The 19,868-nt window shown below is 45.6% G+C and overlaps 1 protein-coding gene across 2 annotated transcripts in view; it reads left to right on the plus strand.

Moving 5' to 3' along the window:
• Nucleotides 1-19,868, plus strand: part of PLS1 (plastin 1) — a 142,681-nt gene that overhangs the window by 79,325 nt on the left and 43,488 nt on the right. For both annotated transcript variants that reach the window (XM_038743244.1, XM_038743245.1), the window contains 6 exons: nucleotides 151-280; nucleotides 802-934; nucleotides 4,745-4,826; nucleotides 11,611-11,776; nucleotides 11,865-12,007; nucleotides 19,416-19,511. In XM_038743244.1, coding sequence (XP_038599172.1) covers nucleotides 151-280; nucleotides 802-934; nucleotides 4,745-4,826; nucleotides 11,611-11,776; nucleotides 11,865-12,007; nucleotides 19,416-19,511 — 750 coding nt within the window. The remainder of the gene's footprint in view (nucleotides 1-150; nucleotides 281-801; nucleotides 935-4,744; nucleotides 4,827-11,610; nucleotides 11,777-11,864; nucleotides 12,008-19,415; nucleotides 19,512-19,868) is intronic.

Below are 19,868 nucleotides of genomic sequence, written 5' to 3' on the forward strand. Positions count from 1 at the left end.
ATACAAATGTCTCCTTTATTCCAAGTCTGTGACATCATTATACTGTACTCTCCCAAGCGCTCAATACAGCGCTCTGCACATGGTAAACCCTCAATAAATATGGTTAATTGATTGATTGATTGATTAAGTGATTGATTTGGCTCACTCCAGGTAATGCAGGAACTGAAAAGCAAAGAAATTAGCAAATCGTTCCGCAAGTCAATAAACAAAAAGGAGGGGATCACCGCTATCGGAGGGACCTCAGCCATTTCCAGCGAGGGCACGCAGCATTCTTACTCAGGTAAGTGGTCACCTGCAAGTCAACGATGAGCAGGATGGAGGCTGCCGTCTGCCCAAAGGAGGTAAAAGCACGTAAATGCCCTCGTTCTCTGCCGGCTAATGAGAGGAGCCCGGGACCTCCTCCAAGAGGCCTTCCCAGACTAAGCCCCACTTTTCCTCATCTCCCACTCCCTTCTGCATCACCCTGACTCATTCCCTTTGCCCTCCCCCCCCCCCACCGCCCCACAGCACTTACGTACATATCTATAATTTTATTTATATTGATGTCCGTTTATTTGTATTGATGCCTGTCTCCTCCCCTGTAGACTGTGAGCCCCTTGTGGGCAGGGAATGTGTCTGCTTATTGTTAAATTGTACTCTCCCAAGCGCTTAGTAGAATGCTTTGCCCACAGTAAGTACTCAATAAATACTATCGAATGAATGAATGGAAACACCGTTTTCTACTGTGACTAGGAAGTGGCTCTGGGGGTTGCGAGACCCGATGCTAACACCTGCCCTGGCTGTTCGATGTTTCATTTCTAGAGGAGGAAAAAGTGGCTTTTGTTCACTGGATAAACAAAGCTCTGGAAGAAGATCCCGACTGTAAGCACATAATCCCCATGGATGCGAACGACGCCAGCCTCTTCAGGTCACTGGCAGATGGCATCCTGCTCTGGTGAGCCCGAGGGAGGAGATTTTGGGTGGGTGAGTGGGCCCAGCACATTGCCTAAACCCTCAGAAAAGTGCTTGTTGACATGAGGCAGAAGCAGAGGAGCCTGACGGGAAGAAAGCAGGTCTGGGTGTCAGAAAACCTGAGTTCTAATCCCAGCTCTGCTACTTGCCTTCTGTGTGGCCTTGGATGAGTCTTTTAGCTTCTTTTTGCCATGTTTCCTCATCTTTAAAATGGGGGTTAAACAGATCGATCAATCAATTGTATTTATTGTGTGCTTACTGGTGCAGAACACTGTATTAGATGCTTATGAGAGTACAATACAGTGGAGTTATATTGAGTCAGTAGACGTGTTACCTGCCCACAAGGAATTTACAGCCTAGCGGGAGAGATGGCCATTAAAATAAATTAGCCCTATGAAGTGTCCTGTGGCTAAGGGTGGGGTGATTAAAGGGTATAAATCCAAATGCAAGGGCTATGCAGAAGGGAGAGGGAGTAGGGGAAATGAAGGCTTATTTGGGGAAGGCATCTTGGAGGAGACGTGATCTTAAATAAGGATTTGAAGATGGAGAGACTGGTGATCTATTGTATAGGATGGAGGAGTCCCAGGCCAGAGGCAGGACAAGAGGAAAGGGTCATTTAGAAAAACAAAAAGAGTGTACTGGGTGGGTTATAGTCAGTAATCAGCCAGGTAAGATAGGAGGGAGCAAGGTGATTGAATGCTTTAAAGGCAATGGTGAGAAGTTTCTGTTTGATGTGGAGGTGGGTGGGCAACAACTGTAGGTCCTTGAGGAGTGGGGAAACATGGGCGGAACTTTTTTTAAGAAAAGTAATCAATACCCCTCCTCCCTCCTCAGTCAATCGTGAGTCCTGTGTGGGACAGGGACTGTGTCCATCACCTTATTTGTATCTACTCCAGAACTTAGTACAGTGCTCTGCACATAAGTGCTTAGCAAATGCCATTATTATCATTAATATTATTATTATTATTATTCAAGCATTCAATCCATGAAATTTATTGAACTCTTACTGTGTGCGGAGCCCTGTACTAGGCCCTTGGGAAAGTACAATATGGCAGAGTTGGTAGATGCCATCCTTGTTCACTAGAAGCTTATGGTCTACATATAGACAATTGTTTGTACAATTATTATTATCATCATCATCATCATGGGGCGGGATTACAGATTATAGGCGGTGGGATTTCTGGAAATTGTCTGGAAATGTCTGGAAATTTCTTACAGCCTCCACTTCCCCAAGCAGGTAAGTATGTAGGTAGACTGGACAAATATTTCTTTCCCAGATTTCTCCCACTTGGGGAGGTCCTTGGGTTCACTTCAAGGGGCTGCCACTGCTGCTACTGTCTTCACACATGCCAGCCCCTGCCAACCTTTCAGCTTCTGGAGCCCCTTCCCCATCAGGGTCAGGGTCTACAGGGTCTCTGTAGTTCTTGGGCCTCAGATCCAAAGGGAAATGAAAGGCAAGGTGGCACCTTCATGGCTGAAAGCAAACTGATAGGGCCAGGACGAGGTGATGGGACACCTGGGCTCAACTTCCCATCCACGCCTGCCGTGTTCCCTGGTAATAACCCAGACAAGCAGTGTGGCTAAAGGAAAAGAGCCTGGGCTTGGGAGTTAGAGGACCTGAATTCTAATCCCACGTATCTGCCCTGTGACTGCTCTCTGCCTCAGTTCTTCTGTTCTTCCTCTTACTGAGACTCTGAACCCCAGGCGGGACAGGGATAGCGTTCAACCTAATTCAGTTTAATCAACCCCAGTGTTCTAGTTCTTAGAACGGGTTTTGACACATAATAAGTGCTTAACAAATACCATAAAAAAAAAAACCCAAAACAAAATCTGGCATCTTGTCCTCAAGGAGCTCCCCACAGCAGAGAGGGACAAGCCACGGCCACCTGATCGCCTACTCTAGTCCACACTCCCCCAGCTCTGGTTCCTGCTGCTCCAAGCTCAAAACTGCTCTCTCTGCTTCCTCTAGACTATAAACAGGGAATGTATATATTATGTTGTTATATTGTACTCTCCCAAGCACTTAGTACAGCACTCTGTACGCAGTAAGCACTGAATAAATGCAACTGACCTACTGACTGCTCCATCTTGGAGCTACAGTGAGTAGTTCTCCACTGAAACCAAGAAGAGGCCATTTTTAGTTTTAGTGATCCACCTATGCCCCTTCTCACAACCTTCCTTCTTCCAGCTTCATCTCCTCAGACAGGCCCCTTTTTTATGGTATTTGTTAAACACCGACTATGTTCCAGGTACTGTACTAAGCCTGTCAGGTTAGACACAGTCCCTGTCCCACATTGGGTTCACAATCCTAAACCCCATTTGACAGATGAGGACACTGAGGCACAGAGGATTGAAGTGACTGACCCAAGATCACACAGCAGACAAGTGGCAGAGCCGGGATTAGAACCTAGGTCCTTTTGACTCCCGGGCCAGTGCTCTACCCACTAGGCCACGCTGCTTCATACTTGCCGGGCACGGGGCTCTTCATGTCCCCAGGTATGAGAGAAAAATGTCTTAACCTGAGTTGGAGCACAATGCAAAGTCCCTCACCCCTGTTGCCAAGGCAACCATGTGATGGATGCAGTCCAACTGGGGCAGAGGTAGCCGCTCAATCATTCAAGAAATCAGTGGTATTTGTTGAGAACTTACTGTGTGCAGAGCAGTATACTAAACACCTGAGACAGTACAATACAATAGAGGTGGTAGACATGATCCCTGCCAACAAGGAGCTTATAGAAGCTAGACAGATATTAAAATATAGGCAAGACCCAGGAAAATTCAGGAGTTTTCCTTTGAAAACTAACAAAAGTATGCTATTCCAGCTACCTCCTTACTGTCCTTCCTGTCTCCCGTCTCTCCCCACTCCAGTTCATACTTCTCTCTGCTGACCAGATCATTTTTCCACAAAATCATTCAGATCATATTTCCCCACTCCTCAAAAACCTCCAGTGGTTGCCCATCCACCTCTGCATCAAAGAGGAACTCCTTACCTTCAGCTTGAAAGCACTCAATCACCTTGTCCCTTCCTACCTCACTTCGCTACTCTCGTACTACAACCCAGCCAGCACATTTTGGTCCTCTAATCCTAACCTTTTCACTGTACTTCCATCATGTCTATCCTGAAGCTGACCTCTCACCCGTGTCCTGCCTCTGGTCTGGAACGCCCTCCCTCTTCATGTCCGACAGACAGTTACTCTACTTCTGCCTTGAAAGCCTTATCGAAGGCACATCTTGTCCAAGAGGCCTCATTTCCTCTTCTTCCACTCTCCAACGCTTCACCCTGACTTGCTCCCTTTATTCATCCTCCCTCGCAGCCCCACAGTACTTTTGTACATATCTGTAATTTTATTTACTTCTATTAATATCTGCCTTCCCCTCTGTACCATAAGCTGATTGTGGACAGGGAACATGTCTGTTCCAACGTTACACTGTACTCTCCCAAGCACTTAGTACAGTGCTCTGCACACAGTAAATGCTCAATAAATACGATTGACTGACTGATTGTGCCTGAAGTTAGTGATGTGCACCTTAGATTTACAGACTCATTTCTGAGGGAAGAAAGAGGACTAGGGTGTTTTTTTTCTAGCTTTCTGTGTTTCGCAGTTACAGTGAAACAATTCTAAAGCATATACAGTTGCTTGATTACCCCAATTTACATTATTTTGGGAGGCTGTTCAATTTAAAAAATGAGGTAAAACTTCCTCAGAGGTAATTGTTAAAATTAGAAGAACCACAAGATGAAAAGAATTATTGCTTTTCTGGAGATCTAAACCTCAACTCTTTCCCCCCTCAGCAAGATGATCAACTTGTCCGAACCAGACACGATTGATGAAAGGGCAATTAACAAGAAGAAACTCACACCTTTCACCATTTCTGTAAGTGTTGGACTTTTGTGGCGTGGTAGTACTTTGCTGTCAATGTACTAATCACTTGGAAGAGTACAATGATTAGTAGATGAGAAGCTATAGGGTCTAGTGGAAAGAGCATGGGCCTAGGAGTTCAAAGGACCTGAGTTCTAATCCCGGCTCAACCACTTGTCACTTCACTTCTCTGGGCCTCATTTGCCTCATCTGTAAAATGGTGATTAAGACTGTGAACCTGATGAGGGTCAGGGACTGTGTTCATCCTGATTATGATGATGATGATGATGGTGGCATTTATTAAGCGCTTACTATGTGCAAAGCACTGTTCTAAGCACTGGGGAGGTTACAGGTTACCCAAAATCTGTCCTAAACTTTCTTAGAGAAGCGGCGTGGCACAGTGGAAAGAGCATGGGCTTTGGAGTCAGAGGTCACGGGCTCAAATCCCAGCTCTGCCAATTGTCAGCTATGTGACTTTGGGCAAGTCACTTAACTTCTCTGTGCCTCAGTTACCTCATCTGTAAAATGGGGATGAAGACTGTGAGCCCCCCATGGGACAACCTGATCACCTTGTAACCTCCCCAACACTTAGAACAGTGCTTTGCACATTGTAAGCGCTTAATAAATGTCATTATTATTATTATTATTATTACAGGGTGATCAGGTTGTCCCATTGGGGGCTCACAGTCTTAATCCCCATTTTCCAGATGAGGTAACTGAGGCCCAGAGAACTGAAGTGACTTGCCCAAAGTCACACAGCTGACAATTGGCAAAGCTGGGATTTGAACCCATGACCTCTGACTCCAAAACCGGGGTTCTTTCCACTGAGCCACGCTGCTTCTTATCTTGTATCAACTCCAGCAATTATGTGCCTGGCACATAGTGAGCACTAAACAAATGCCATTAAAAATGTAAATGTATTAATTGTGGGAAGAAATAGCCCCAGGGCACTGCACCCTACAGCTCTTAGCAGGGGCTGGGACTCCAGAAGGACCTGAGGAGTTCTGGCTCTTTAATGGGAATATGGTGACTGGGAGGGGCAGAAATGGAGAGAAAACGTGGCTTTTTAAAGTCTGACGGTTAGCCCTGACACCCCTGTACAAGGCCCCGACCTTTGTTCAATGTTCCCTGCAATGTGCTTGAGTTCATCAACCAATCAATGGAATTTAATGAGAACTCATTGTATGCAGAGCACTGTTGGTATAATAACAATAATAATGGCATTTGTTAAGTGCTCACTACGTGCCATGCACTGTTCTAAGCACTGGGGAGAATACAAGGTAATCAGGTTGTCCCACATGGGGCTCAGAGTTTTAATCCCCATTTTACAGATGAGGGAACTGAGGCCCAGAGAAGTGAAGTGACTTACCCAAAGTCACACAGCAGACAAGTGATGGAGCCGGAATTAGAACCCATGACCTCTGACTCCCAAGCTCGCGTTCTTTCCACTGAGCCATGCTGCTTCTCTGCTGATGTTTAGCCCTGTCACCCATGTACAAGGCCCCGACCTTTGTTCGATGCTTCCTGCAATGTGTTTAAGTTCATCAATCAATCCATGGAATTTGTTGAGAACTCATTGTAGGCAGAGCACGGTTGGTAATAATGATAATAATAATGATAATAGTAATGTTGGTATTTGTTAAGTGTTTACTATGTGCGAAGCACTGTTCTAAGCACTGGGGGGGGAATACAAGGTGATCAGGTTGTCCCACTGGGGCTCACAGTCTTAATCCCCATTTTACAGATGAGAGCACTGAGGCACAGAGAAGTTAAGTGGCTTGCCCAAGGTCACACAGCAGACATGTGGGGGGGGGGGGCTGGATTCAAACCCATGACCTCTGACTCCCAAGCCCGCGATCTTTACACTGAGCCACACTGCTTCTCTTAGACACAAGGAACTTGTAGTTTTAGAAGGGGAGTTCATTCATTCATTCAATCGTATTTATTGAGCGCTTACTGTGTGCAGAGTACTGTACTAAGCACTTGGGAAGTACAAGTTGTCAACATATAGGGACGGTCCCTACCCAACAGCGGGCTCACAGTCTAGAATGGGGAGATAGACAACAAGACAAAACATAGTAAGAAAATAAAATAAATAGAATAAATGTGTACAAATAAATAGAGTAATAAATACGTACAAACATATATACATATATACAGGTGGTGTGGGGAGAGGAAGGAGGTAAGGTTGGGGGATGGGGGGGAGGCGGCTCAGTCTGGGAAGACCTCCTGGGGGAGGTGAGCTCTCATTAGAGCTTTGAAGGGAGGAAGAGGGCTAGATTGGCGGATGGGCAGAGGGAGGGAGGGCATTCGAGGCCAGGGGGAGGACGTGGGCCGGGGGTCGACGGCGGAACAGGTGAGAACGAGTCACGGTGAAGAGATTAGAGGCAGAGGGTGCGGGCTGGGCTGGAGAAGGAGAGAAGGGAGGTGAGGTAGGAGGGGGCGAGGTGATGGACAGCCTTGAAGCCGAGAGTGAGGAGTTTTTGCTTGATGTGTAGGTTGACTGGTAGCCACAGGAGATTTTTGAGGAGGGGAGTAACATGCCCAGACCGTTTCTGCACAGAGATGATCCGGGCAGCAGCATGAAGTATAGACTGAAGTGGGGAGAGACAGGAGGATGGGAGATCGGAGAGGAGGCTGATGCAGTAATCCAGACGGGTTAGGATGAGAGCTGGGAGTTGAGGCTGGGTGGTCCAGAGGAGCCCTTACCCATCGGAGCAGCCTTGGCTTCCGGGACCCAGAAACTGTTGCTGAAGCACTCTCTCCTAGAAGCCAGGCTTCCGTTCTTCTGATTTCCTCCCTTCTGCCCCACTGTTTGCCACCTACTATGCAGCTCCCCTAGGAGGAGGTGCTGGTTTTTATTATTCATAACAATAATAATTATTATTATCACTATGCAGCACCCTTTGGAGAGGTGTTGACTTTCAGAGTTCCACCATGAGAAGCAAGGTAGCCTCGTTGAAAATCTGGGTCAGAGGACCTGGATTCTAATCCTGACTCTGCCATTTTCCTGCTGTGTTACTTTAAGCAAGTCCCGAGCAAGGCCTACTGAAAGCTCACCTCCTCCAAGAGGCCTTCCCAGACTGAGCCCCCTTTTTTCCTCTCCTCCTTCCCATTCCCCCTGCCCTACCTCCTTCCCCTCCCCACAGTACCTGTATATATATTTGTACAGATTTATTGCTCTATTTATTTTACTTGTACATATTTACTATTCTATTTATTTTGTTAATGATGTGCATGTAGCTTTAATTCTATTTGTTCTGATGATTTTGACACCTGTCTACATGTTTTGTTTAGTTGTCTCTCTCCCTCTTCTAGACTGTGAGCCCGTTGTTGGGTAGGGACTGTCTCTATATGTTGCCGACTTGTACTTCCCAAGCGCTTAGTACAGTGCTCTGCACACAGTAAGCGCTCAATAAATATGATTGAGTGAATGAGTGAATGAAAGTCGCTTTACTTCTCTGGGCCTTAGTTTCCTCAGCTGTAATAATGGGGAGATGGAGCAGTTTAGAGCCAGAAGCATCAGGGAGCAGAAATGGGGAGGGTGGACCAGATCGGGGGAGCAGATGTCTAGAGATTGTCCCTTTCTGCTGTGGGGAGCTCCCTGAGGACAAAGAGCCTGGGTTTGTTCTTTAGGTTGTTTTTTTTTTAATAATCAAATTTTCTAACTCTTACTATGTCCCAGACGCTGTATCGAGCGCTGGGGTAGATACAGGATAATGGGGTTGGACACAGTCCCTGTCCCACAGAGGGCTCACAGCCTTAATCCCCATTTTACAGATGAGGTAGCTGAGGCACAGAGAAGTTTAGTGACTTGTCCAAGGTCACACAGCAGACAGGTGGTAGAGCCGGCATTAGATCCCAGGACCTCTGATTCCCAGGCTCATGCTCTTTCCACAAAGCCACAGTGAATTGGGCCCTGTTCTAAGCACTGGGACACTGGGGTAGATAAGAGGGTGCTTCCCACTGGACATGGGGTTGTCACCAGCTCTGAGCAGTTTCTCTGATCTGGTCCTGCCCGTTCAGTAAATAGGAATCTCCACATAGTCGTATGCAGCATCGTGTACCCTCATCCTTATCAGAGAAGGGAGAGCTTAGGGCTGATGCTCTTTCTACCCAGCAGCCTTTTCCTCCTCCTCCTCCTCCTCCTCCTCATCAATCGTATTTATTGAGTGCTTACTATGTGCAGAGCACTGTACTAAGCGCTTGGGAAGTACAAATTGGCAACATATAGAGACAGTCCCTACCCAACAGTGGGCTCACAGTCTAAAAGGGGGAGACAGAGGACAACCCGAAAAACTGCTCCAGGAAATGGCCCGAGCCAGACACTCAGCCCGCTGGTTCCGCTCTGCTCCATGAAGCTGACTGCCGTGACCCTTCCATCCACCTCCACATCAAACAAAAACTCCTCGCTATTGGCTTTAAAGCACTCCATCACCTTGCCCCCTCCTATCTCACCTCCCTTCTCTCCTTCTACAGCCCAGCCCGCACACTTCGTTCCTCTAATGCCAACCTTCTCACTGTACCTCCATCTTGTCTATCTCACCACTGACCTCTCGCCCACATCCTGCCTGGAACATCCTCCCTCCTCATAATAGTAATAATAATAGTAATGGCATTTATTAAGCGCTTACTATGTGCAAAGCACTGTTCTAAGCGCTGGGGAGGTTACAAGGTTATCAGGTTGTCCCACGTGGGACTCACAGTCTTAACCCCCATTTCACAGATGAGGTAACTGAGGCACAGAGAAGTTAAGTGACTTGCCCAAAGTCACACAGCTGACAATTGGTGGAGCCTGGATTTGAACCCATGAACTCTGACTCCAAAGCCCGTGCTCTTTCCAATGAGCCACGCTCAGATAGACAATGCTTCTCTCCCACTCCAAAGCCTTATTGATGGCACATCTCCTCCAAGAAGCCTTCCCTGACTAAGCCCTCCTCTCCTCTTCTCCCACTCCTTTCTAGGTCACCCTGACTTGCTCCTTTCATTCATCCCCCCTCCCAGCCCCCAGATTATATATAGGTAATTTATTTACTTATATTAATGTCTGTCTCCCCTTCAAGGCTGTGAGCTCATTGTGGGCAGGGAATGTGTCCGTTTGTTGTTGTATTGTACTTTCCCAAGCTCTTAATACAGTGCTTTGCACACAGTAAGTGCTCAATAGATACAATTGAATGAATGAATGAATTACTCATTCATTCATTCATTCATTACCCCCTCCAGTCTGGCTTCCGTCCCCTTCATTCCACAGAAACTGCCCTCTCAAAGGTCACCAATGACCTCCTGCTTGCCAAATCCAACGGCTCATATTCTGTCCTAATCCTCCTCGACCTCTCAGCTGCCTTTGACACTGTGGACCACCCCCTTCTCCTCAACACGCTATCTGACCTTGGCTTCACAGACTCCGTCCTCTCCTGGTTCTCCTCTTATCTCTCCGGTCGTTCTTTCTCAGTCTCTTTTGCAGGCTCCTCCTCCCCCTCCCATCCTCTTACTGTGGGGGTTCCCCAAGGTTCAGTGCTTGGTCCCCTTCTGTTCTCAATCTACACTCACTCCCTTGGTGACCTCATTCGCTCCCACGGCTTCAACTATCATCTCTACGCTGATGACACCCAGATCTACATCTCTGCCCCTGCTCTCTCCCCCTCCCTCCAGGCTCGCATCTCCTCCTGCCTTCAGGACATCTCCATCTGGATGTCCGCCTGCCACCTAAAGCTCAACATGTCGAAGACTGAGCTCCTTGTCTTCCCTCCCAAACCTTGTCCTCTCCCTGACTTTCCCATCTCTGTTGACGGCACTACCATCCTTCCCATCTCACAAGCCCGCAAACTCGGTGTCATCCTCGACTCCGCTCTCTCATTCACCCCTCACATCCAAGCCGTGACCAAAACCTGCCGGTCTCAGCTCCGCAACATTGCCAAGATCCGCCCTTTCCTCTCCATCCAAACTGCTACCCTGCTCATTCAAGCTCTCATCGTATCCCGTCTGGACTACTGCACCAGCCTTCTCTCTGATCTCCCATCCTCGTGTCTCTCTCCACTTCAATCCATACTTCATGCTGCTGCCCGGATTATCTTTGTCCAGAAACGCTCTGGGCATATTACTCCCCTCCTCAAAAATCTTCAGTGGCTACCAATCAATCTGCGCATCAGGCAGAAACTCCTCACCCTGGGCTTCAAGGCTGTCCATCCCCTCGCCCCCTCCTACCTCACCTCCCTTCTCTCCTTCTACTGCCCAGCCCGCAACCTCCGCTCCTCCGCCGCTAATCTCCTCACCGTACCTCGTTCTCGCCTGTCCCGCCGTCGACCCCCAGCCCACGTCATCCCCCGGGCCTGGAATGCCCTCCCTCTGCCCCTCCGCCAAGCTAGCTCTCTTCCTCCCTTCAAGGCCCTGCTGAGAGCTCACCTCCTCCAGGAGGCCTTCCCAGACTGAGCCCCTTCCCTCCTCTCCCCCTCGTCCCCCTCTCCATCCCCCCGTCTTACCTCCTTCCCTTCCCCACAGCACCTGTATATATGTATATATGGTTGTACATATTTATTACTCTATTTATTTATTTATTTATTTATTTATTTACTTGTACATTTCTATCCTATTTATTTAATTTTTTGTTGGTATGTTTGGTTCTGTTCTCTGTCTCCCCCTTTTAGACTGTGAGCCCACTGTTGGGTAGGGACTGTCTCTATGTGTTGCCAATTTGTACTTCCCAAGCGCTTAGTACAGTGCTCTGCACATAGTAAGCGCTCAATAAATACGATTGATTGATTGATTGATTGATTACTGAATCCTTTCACTTTCCCTGCAGGAAAACCTGAATCTGGCCCTGAATTCGGCCTCCGCCATTGGCTGTACAGTGGTCAACATCGGTGCCCAGGACCTGAAGGAGGGCAAACCTCACCTGGTTTTGGGCCTCCTGTGGCAGATCATTAAAGTCGGGCTGTTTGCTGACATCGAGTTGTCCAGGAACGAAGGTAAACCGTGTTCTTCTTCTGGGAGGCTTCCGGGAAGGTGGGGAGAGTGATTCATTCACCCGTCCCCATTCCATGTCATTCTTTTTAGCTCTGATTGCTTTGCTAAATGAGGGGGAAGAACTGGAGCAGCTAATGAAACTCTCCCCAGAAGAGCTATTACTCCGCTGGGTAAATTATCATCTGGCCAATGCCGGCTGGCAGAAAATCAATAATTTCAGCCAGGACATTAAGGTAAGTTTTCACGCCCCCCGCCAGCTCAGTGACTCAGAGAGTGGCATCACCTGTAAGCCTGTGGGGAATAAGACTTTTCCTGATTAAACCAGGGACCTCTGTATTGTGCTTTGCCAACATCCACTGTTGAGCACAAATGATTCATTTCAGCATTGTTCTGTACTGGGTTAAAAACTCGGGGCCATTGCAATTATAGATCCTTGGGGAAAATTATTTTTGAACTATATTGCTAATCTGCATACTAATGAAAATATTACAAATTTAATAACAAAAAATAATAATAATGGTATTTGTTTTGTGCTTACTGTGTGTCAAGCACTGTTCTAAGAGCTGGACCTTTTTATTATTTTCTGGCAAACTTTGACATGTTTTTAATCAGCTAAATAACTAGAGACCATAACAATTTATTATTTGTAAGAAATGGGGAGGCTAGGTTATATTTCTTGATAAAATTCATTGAGTTATGTAGACTTTCTGTAAACTGTACAGACATATTTATATATGCACATATATATAATGCATGTATTATAGGCCTGTGATCTTTCTACGAGGCCACTCTGCTGCCTCTCCACACACATTTCATCTTTTAAGCATGGCTTTCTCAATTGGCAATACCTTTCCTTGTTTTTTTTATGTTTGTTACAAATGGGTACATATATGGCAATTATCTGAGATTACTGGCAGTCATTAAATATTATCATGGGACAACAAGCCTGAATAAACTAACACAGTGTATACCAGTCTCAACTGCCAGGGCAATCCAACATAAAATTCCAATTTTTATTCAACCAGTGTTCTCCAGATTCTGCTGTCTAGTAAACATACTACCTAACAACTCATGGTTAGGCGGAGAAATGAAAAACTCAATCTAGACGTTCTATACGTCATTTAACAGACTGGCAGTCAGAAACTGATGGTAACAAAGGATCAAGTTTTGTACCAAGTTGAAAGTCTCCAAAGCTCTGATTGGGCCAACCTTCTGTATGACTGGGAGACTTGGACTTCACAGACCTAGAAGTCAGAAGGACCTGGGTTCTAATCCCGGCTCCACCACTTGTCCACTGTGTGACCTTGAGCAAGTTACTTCACTTCTCTGGGCCTTAGTTACCTCATCAATCAAATGGGGATTAGGACTGTGAGTCCCATGTGGGACTGTGTCTGACCTGATTAACTTGGAATAATAATTATGGTATTTGATAAGCGCTTGCTCTGTTTCAGGCATTGTACCCCAGTGCTTAGTACAGTGCCTGGAACATAGTAAGCATTTAACAAATACTATTTTTTTTAAAACAAGGCACCTCTGACTTCTTGAGCAGTTTCACTAGCCTTATTCAACATCAGATATCAGGACAAGTTCATCAACAGCAAGGGCTTTGGCCTCACAGTCGGCTCATCGGCGTTGTGTAGGTGCCGTTGTTGTTATGGGTCTGGAGAGTGGATTTGAAGGATCCCCAGATGGCTGCTCCAGAGGGAACCACAACAAGGCACACACAGGCACCCCCCCTTCAAAGCCTTATTGAAAGCACATCTCCTCCAATAGGTCTTCCCAGATTAAGCCCCACTTTTCCTCATCTCCCACTCCCTTCTGCATCACCCTGACTTGCTCCCTTTGCTCTTCCCTCCTCGCAGCCCCAAAGCACTTATGCACATATCTGCCATTTTATTTATTTGTATTGAAGTCTGACTTGCTCCCTTTGCTCTTCCCTCCTCGCAGCCCCAAAGCACTTATGTACATATCTGCCATTTTATTTATTTGTATTGAAGTCTGTCTCCCCGCCTCTAGACTGTGAGCTCGTTGTGGGCAGGGAATGTCACTGTTTATTGTGGTATTGCACTCTCCCAAGCGCTTAGTATAGTTCTCTGCTCACAGTAAGTGCTTAATAAATATGATTGAATGAATAAATGAATGAATGAATTAACAAGTGGGGAAGACGGAACAAATGTTTAAGACACCTTGATGTGCAGTATCAAACGTACTGTTAAAGCGATGCACTATTGGGCTGTGCAGCAGTAAATAGACTAGCTTGGCTTTTGACAATCAGATGAGGGTAATCAATCATTTAATTGTATTTATTGAGCATTTACTGTATGCAGAGCACCGTTCTAAGCGCTTGGGAGAGTACAATAGAGCAGAATTGGTAGACATGTTCCCTGCCTATAAAGAGCGTACAGACTAGAGCGGGAGACAGGCATTAAAATTATATCTAGGATTAAAATTATCCCCCGCTTCATAGCCTTATTGAAGGCACATCTCCTCCAGAAGGTCTTCCCTGACTAAGCGCCACTTTTCCTCATCCCCCACTCCCTTCTGCATCACCCTGACTTGCTCCCTTTGCTCTTCTCTCCTCCCAGTTGCAAAGCACTTATGTACATATCTGTCTTTTTATTTATTTTTATTGCTGTCTCCCCCACTGTAGACGGTGAGCTCATTGTGGGCAGGAAATGTCACTGCTTATTCTTGTATTGTACTTTCCCAAGCGCTTAGTACCGTGCTCTGCACACAGGAAGAGCTAAAAAAATGTGATTAATGAATGAATGAATGAATAAAGTGCTGTGGGGCTGAGGATGTGGTAAATATCAAGGCCTTAAAAGATACAGATCAAAGTGCATAGGAGACACAGAAAAGAGAGGAAGTAGGGGAAATGAGGACTTAGTTGGGGAAGGCCTTTTGGTGGAGATGTGATTTTAATAAGACTTTGAAGATGGGGATAGGGGTGGTCCTTGTATATAAAAGGGGAGGGAATTCCTTAAGCTTCTGGCTGAGTGTGTTGTGTGCATTTTGCTTATCTCTCTGTGTGATATTTTCTCTAATATTGCCTTTCTGCCTCCCCTACTGTTTTTGCTACTTATCCAGAGGATTTTCTTCCAGCTGCTTTAATTTTTTACTCATCACAGATGAATGAGTAAATATATTGGCTGTATTGGCTGATCCTTGGTTATGGAAGGCACCCTGAGAAGTTGGGAAGCAGTGAGTTTACTGCAAAGAACACAGAACTGGGAGTCAGGAAACCAGATTTCTAGTCTCAGCTCTGCACTTGTTTGCGGTGTGACCTAGGGGAAGTTGCTTAACCTTTCTGTACTTCAGTCTCTTCACCTGTAAAAATGGGAGGAAGATACTTTTCCTTCCTCTAAAATTGTGAGGCCAGGATAGAACAGGGAACGTGTCAAATTTAATCATCATATCTCCAGCCCAGCCCTTAGCACATAGTGGCACTTAATAAATACAATCATCATCAAATGTCATTGAGTCATTTCTGATCCATAGCCACTCTATACACCTATTTTCTCCAGAAAGTACTATCTTCGCTCTTCTGTAGTTGTTCTGATATGTATATCTATAGAGTTTTCTTGGTAAAAAATGTGGAAGTAGTTAACCATTGCCTTCTTTCACACAGTAAAACCTTAAGTCTCTGCCATAGTCTTTGATCAACATTTTAATTCACACATTCATTCATTCAATCGTATTTATTGAGCGCTTACTCTGTGCAGAGCACTGTACTAAGTGTTTGGAAAGTACAATTTGGCAACAGAGACAATCCCTACCCAACAACGAGCTCACAGTCTAGAAGTGGGGGAGACAGGGAACAAAATAAAACAAGTAGACAGATATCACATTATTTTTATCACTTGATCATCACCTTCGACTCTTTCCCGTGGCATTGCTGGTCCGGCACAGGTGAATCGACTTTGTCCAATGCTTCATCTTGGACCTCTCCATTATGGGTAATCTTGGCGAGAAAATATCTCTCAATGGCATAGCTCTAAGCTTCCATCAGCTCACGTGAACTCTTCTGCCACAATAAGGCGTTGATTCATAGGAGACAATAAATCCCATAAATAACTAATAAGCATCACAGAACACCAAACCTGACTAATTGACACAGGAACATTGCCCAGCTAGTTTAGGGGAAATGGGAATTTTGAATGTGAGATGTAATTTATTTATTTTTCCAGCTGATGTTGCAACTTACATTTCTTCATTCCAATGAAGAAAAATGTGGGAGCGGCCGAAAACCAACGTCCACTCTGTGGTCCATGAGTCCTCTGGAGGGATAAAGCTGAACTGTAGGGTCGTTGCCCCTAAATTGTGGCTGCTGAAAGATAGTGGAGGGGCGGGGGGAGATAGCCAAATTGGGAAATGCTGGGAAACAATAAACCAATCAATCAATCAATGGCATTTATTAATTAATAATAATAATAACTTGTATTTGTTAAGGGCTTACTATGTGCCAGGCACTGTTTTAAGCGCTATGGTTGATAACAATAATAATAATAATAATGGCATTTGTTAAGCACTTACTATTTGCAAAGCACTGTTCTAAGCACTGAGGGGATACAGGGTGATCAGATTGTCCCATGTGGGGCTCACAGTCTTAATCCCCATTTTCCAGGTAGAGGTAATCAGGATGGACCCAGTCCCTGTCCCACATGGGGCTGGCTCACAGTCTTAATCTCCATTTTACGGATGAGGTGACTGAGGCATAGAGAAGTTAAGTGACTTGTCCAAGGGCACACAGCAGACAAGTGGCAGATCCCAAAGCTTACAACTGCTCTTGACACCCAGTATGTGCTTAACAGATACCATAAAAAAATCAAAAATATAATTTGCAAATTTTTAAATATGAAGGACAAATACATAAACTACAAATACAAATACATAAACTACTTCAGAGCAGAATCAATCAACAACCAATCAATCAAGGGTATTTATTTAATAATAATAATAATAATAATAATACCTTGTATCTGTTAAGGGCTTATGTGCCAGGCACTGTACTAAGCGCTGGTGTGGAGACAAGCAAATGGAGTTGGACACAGTCCCTGGCTCACATGGGGCTCACAGACTCAGTCCCCATTTTACAGATGAGATAATTGAGGACCAGAGAAGGGAAGTGATTTTCCCAAGGTCAAACAGCAGACAAATGGAGGAGCTGGGATCAAAACCAAGGTCCTTTTGACTCTCAGGTCTGTGTTCTGTGTCCACTATACCACACTGCTTTCCCTATGCTCTGTCTGACCTTTCTCCTCCCCCCTGTCTCCCCCTTTTAGACTGTGAGCCCACTGTTGGGTAGGGACTGTCTCTATATGTTGCCAACTTGTACTTCCCAAGTGCTTAGTACAGTGCTCTGCACACAGTAAGCGCTCAATAAATACAATTGATTGATTGACTGTTTGATCTGCTCTCCTCCTGCTAAAAGAGCAGAAGACACCCATATTGAATGGTGCCCAGGCCTTCTCTATGGTACCCAGTGGCACAGAAACCTTCTGCTCTGAAGTAGTTTATGTATTTGTCCTTCATATTAAAAAGGAAGGAGTGCTTTTGTGAATTATATTTTTGATTTTTTTTTAATGGTATCCATTAAACACATACTATGTGTCAAGAGCAGTTCTAAGCTGGGATCTGCCACTTGTCTGCTGAGTGACCTTGGGCAAGTTACTTAACTTCTCTATGCCTCAGTCACCTCATCCGTAAAATGGAGATTTAAGACTGTGAACCCCATTTAGGACATGGATTGTGTCCAACCTGATTACCTCGTATCTGCCCTAGTGCTTAGAACAGTGCCTGACACATAGAAAGCCCATAAAAAAATAGTTGGATGGCAGTATCCTAAGAGAGAAACAAGTGCTAGAATGGAAAATGGAAAGCACTATGGCCTAATGGAAAAAGCACGGGCCTGAGTTCTATTCCTAAGTCCACCACTTGCCTGCTGTGTGGCCTTGGACAAGTCGCATAATTTATTTATGCCTCAGTTTCCTTAGCTGTAAAATAAGGATTCAGTATCTGTTTTTCCCCCTGCTTAAACTGTGAGCCTCATACGGGACAGGGACTGTGTCCAACCTAATTGATTTTTATCTGCCCCAGCTGTGCTTCGATATCACATAGATGATCTCGTATTAGAACTGTGCTTGACGCATAGTAAGCCCTCCCCCGGCATGGGTGAGCCTGTTTCGGGATTCAGGGTGTCTTTGCTGAATGAGGGATGAGGGATGAGGGATTCCGTTATCGGAATGAGGGAATTCCGATAACGAACGAGACTCTGGCATGCTAACTAGTTACGCGACCCCCCGAGCGGAGGCCTTCCCAGACTGAGCCCCTTCTTTCCTCTCCCCCTCGTCCCCCTCTCCATCCCCCCGTCTTACCTCCTTCCCTTCCCCACAGCACCTGTATATATGTATATATGGTTGTACATATTTATTACTCTATTTATTTATTTATTTTACTTGTACATTTCTATCCTACTTATTTTATTTTGTTGGTATGTTTGGTTCTGTTCTCTGTCTCCCCCTTTTAGACTGTGAGCCCACTGTTGGGTAGGGACTGTCTCTATGTGATGCCAATTTGTACTTCCCAAGCGCTTAGTACAGTGCTCTGCACATAGTAAGCGCTCAATAAATACGATTGATTGATTGATTGATTAAGAAATACCATTTAAAAAACAAAAAGGAAAATTCGATTTGCAAAAGCATTCCCTCCTTTTTAATACTGAGGACTAGCGCTCTGCACACAGTAAGCGCTCAATAAATACGATTGATGATGATAATACATGAACTACTTCAAATCAATAGTTTTCCTAGGAATTCCTGGTAGGAGTGGAGGAGACAGATGTCAGATTCATCCGGACCACTCTGAATTTTGGGGTACTAGAGACAGGTCACCACAGTTTTTGTGATTTTAGCTAGAAAACAATTTCCTCAAAAGTTAATGGTTCTTCCAGGACTCTCCTAGCAGTGTTAAGAAAGAAAGCTGTTTTGGGATTCGTCCTTTAAAAACCATTGCTTGCAAGAGAGGTGTCTGTACATTAGGAAGATCAGACTGGCCTAGTAGAAAGAGCACAGGCCTCGGAGTCAGAGGACCTGGGTTCTAATCCCGACTCAGCCACGTGTCTGCTGTGTGGTCTTGAGCCAGTGACTTAACCTCTAGACTGTAAGCTCGTCTTCTAGACTGTAAGCTTGCTGTGGGCAGGGAATGTCACTGTTTACGTTGTGTTGTGCCTTCCCAAGCACTTCGTACAGTGCTCTGCACACAGTAAGCACTCAATAAATATGATTGAGTGATTGAATAAATGAACTTCTCTGTGCATCAGTTACCTCATCTGTAAAATGGGGATTCAATTCCTGTTTGCCTTCCTGCTTCGACCGTGAACCCGGTGTGGGACAGAGATTGATCTCATATCTTCCCCAGCCTTTAGACCAGTGCTTGACATACAGTAAGGTTGACAAATACCACAGTTATTATTATTTATTATTATCATCCAACTGTAGTTGGAGGTGGTGAAAAAATCTGGAGTGGGGTATGTGTGTGTTGGGTGATGGGGTGAGGATGGGGAGGTCCCAGCCCCGCTTTGGCTGTTTTTTGTTTATCTTTGATCCGTTCCCATAGACGAGCTAACCTTGTCTTTCCGTAAAGGATTCCAGGGCCTACTTTCACCTGCTGAACCAGATAGCCCCGAAAGGAGACAAAGGAGATGAACGTGCCATCCCAATCGACATGACCGGATTTGGGGTAAGAGCAGGGTCCCGGAAGCTGGTTCCACGGGTTGGCCGTCACTCCCGGCCTCGGGTTGGTGTCACTCCCGGCCTTGGCTGACCCTAGGCCTTCAGTACCACTTGCTGGACTACTTTTGGCTGAGATTTCAGTGTCGGGGGCCAGACTGGGCCAGCCAGACTCTGAGCAACAGGAATTCTGCGAATTCCCCTCTAGACTGTAAGCTCACTGTGGGCAGGGAACGTGTCATTTATATAGTTATGCTGTACTCCCCCAAGAGCTTAAGTACAGTGCTCTGCAAACAGTAACTGCCCAATAAATATGACTGATTAGTTGAAGTCCCTGTATACAGCACCTGTATATATGTTTGTACAT

Source organism: Tachyglossus aculeatus, chromosome 1 (assembly GCF_015852505.1).
Source record: "Tachyglossus aculeatus isolate mTacAcu1 chromosome 1, mTacAcu1.pri, whole genome shotgun sequence".
Lineage (NCBI taxonomy): Eukaryota > Metazoa > Chordata > Mammalia > Monotremata > Tachyglossidae > Tachyglossus > Tachyglossus aculeatus.